Consider the following 2,483-nt stretch of genomic DNA (forward strand, 5'->3'; position numbering starts at 1 on the left):
CAATCCCAACAACAATATATATATAGCGACCTCTCATAATGGCACTCTATTTTGAAAAGGAATTGGTAAACAAAATACTAACATTGGTTTATAATTACAATTTCACGGTTCAGCTAGAATAAAAACAAAACAAAACTTAAATATAATTGCAATTTTAAAGTTCAGCTAGAATTAGATATGGTTCTCATGTCAATTGTAATGGATGTCCAGGATTGACTAGGTTTTTCGTGTTGTAACTAAAAAATTCGAATTATTAGATAGGATAATGCCTAACTAGCTCATGTACCAATTTCATTTAGATTCGAATTTGAGGTGAAACATTTTTAACACTAACACTAAACGGTAATTTTATATTTATTTAACTTAAAAATTATTACACACATATATATATATACAATATTAATGATTCATATTTACCGGTCCATCGAATAATTCACAACAAAACAAATCAATAATAAAACCATTAAATATTATTGTTCGCAATAACTGTCAGGTCTCCGTTGCAATCGAGATGTTACATGTCCGGTCAAAATAGTTGTAAACTGGCTGTATGGACCAATACTTGATCATCATACATGTTAAACCTTCCCAATAAAGGAAAAGAAATTCACTAGAAATAAGTGGTAAAGCAGAGCATTAAAAACACGAAGCAACGTGGAAGCTCAGACAGCGAAGCCACCATTAACGCGAAGTATCTGACCATTGATCCACTCCCCGGCGTCACTCGCCAAAAACCCAACAACCGGCACCACATCCCGAGTCTCCCCGAGTCGACCCATCGGGCACTGATCCACCACTCTCTTCACCATCTCCTCCGTCTTTCCGTCGAAGAACATCTCCGTCGCCACCGGCCCCGGCGCCACGCAGTTCGCCGTGATCCCCGTCCCCTTCAGCTCCTTCGCCAGTATCTTCACCATCGCCTCCACCGCCGCCTTAGACGCCGTGTATGTCCCGTACCCCGGCGGCGACAACGCCACCACCGACGACGTCAAACAGACGATCCTCCCTCCGCCGCCGCGTCTCAGGCGGTTCGCCGCCTCTCTGCAGCACAGGAACGCCCCCCTGGTGTTTACGCTGAAAGTTCTGTCGAAATCGTCGAGAGAAGTGTTGGATATCGTTGGGAATTTGGGGTCCAAAACGCCGGCAACGTTGACCAGGATGTGGGCTTCTGAGTTGAAGGCCGATTCGGCCGCGTCGAAGAGGGACTTGACTTGGGCTGGATCGGAGATGTCGGCTTTTACAGCGACGGCGCGGGGAGCGTCGGTGGTGGAGTTAATTTCGGATGCGACGAGGTCGGCTTGGGCCGAGTTAGAGGTGTAGTTGATGACAAGCTTGGCGCCAAGTGAAGCGAGGTGGAGGGCGATGGCACGGCCGATTCCTCGAGAACTGCCTGTGACGATTGCGACTCGGTCTTGGAGCGGGAGTGATTGGGTTGCTTGAGCCATGAAAGAGGAGGTGGCTTAGATTGGGCTGAACTCGCTGAGCTTACAATCTGTGAATTTTAGTACTGTACTTGATTCAGATTTAGGAGAACCAAAGCTATATGCGATTTTAAGAACCAACATGATATATATATATATATATATATATATATATATATATATATATTGTTGTAGTTCAAAATTGTTACTTGGTCTCCCTGTGATCTGCACACGGTCATCCATGACGCCACCCAATAAGTGACGCTCGCTCTGATGCAACATAAATTTGAATAGTTTATACAAATCCACCTCAATTATTGAAGATGCAAGGAATTCATTTATATTTTCTCTCTCTGGAATTCTTACACTTCAACAGAAAAGATCTCCCTTCTCTATCTATTACTTCTCATATTTATAGATACTTACAAAAACTAATGGACTGCTATATCTGGGCTCGTTCCTCGGTGGGTTTTGGTCATCTTTGATGGGCTGTTCGCGTTCGGCCCATATGGCAGTATTTTTCTATGGGCTGGACCCAGCTGCTCGGACCGGATGCCATGTTCGCGGGTCATATCCGGCCCATGTCACTTCTGGCCTCCTCAACTGCCCTCATAATTACTCCCTATTTAATAAGGGGTAATTATCAAAGGCGTCTCATCATGACGTTGACGGCTCGAGAAACTCTTATGGGGGAATGGGCGGTCGGATCCGGAATCAATGTTCCGGAATTCGATAAACTTCTCGCCCCCCTGACGCTTCGGCCCTCGGGTCCACTTCGTCTTTATAAGGCTCTAGAATGCCACTTCATGCCTTTTTACCGTCTCCATCTCTCTCCATCATCAGTCAAATCTCTCGCTCATCTTTTTAGAACAGTGCTAAATTTCTTCCGGTGAAATTCTTCAAGAGTCATTCTTCCAGCGATCTTGCAGTGCTCTTTGCTGCTTTCTACCCCAGAAGCTAGTCTTGTTCCTTTTTACTTTCGGAAGACTTCTTTTTACTCTTTTAGATCCTTCATTCGCTTTCACCATGGTTGTAGATCTAGATGTTCTTCGTATGAGACTT

The 2,483-nt window shown here is 44.4% G+C and overlaps 1 protein-coding gene across 1 annotated transcript; it reads right to left on the minus strand.

Moving 5' to 3' along the window:
* Positions 1 to 320: 320 nt before the first annotated feature.
* Positions 321 to 1,548, minus strand: LOC132293730 (NADPH-dependent aldehyde reductase-like protein, chloroplastic). Its single transcript, XM_059791328.1, has one exon. It carries the CDS (start codon positions 1,443 to 1,445, stop codon positions 663 to 665), a length of 783 nt encoding a protein of 260 aa, XP_059647311.1. The 5' UTR covers positions 1,446 to 1,548; the 3' UTR covers positions 321 to 662.
* Between the last annotated feature and the right edge of the window lie 935 nt (positions 1,549 to 2,483).

The sequence above is a fragment of the Cornus florida genome, unplaced genomic scaffold (assembly GCF_030987335.1).
Source record: "Cornus florida cultivar Cherokee Brave unplaced genomic scaffold, ASM3098733v1 CherokeeBrave_3.0.0_Hap2_Chr02, whole genome shotgun sequence".
Taxonomy (NCBI): Eukaryota; Viridiplantae; Streptophyta; class Magnoliopsida; order Cornales; family Cornaceae; genus Cornus; species Cornus florida.

Coding starts and splice junctions, on each gene's coding strand:
- LOC132293730 (XM_059791328.1), bottom strand. CDS start 1,445: ATGGCTCAAGCAACCCAATCACTCCCGCTCCAAGACCGAGTCGCAATC.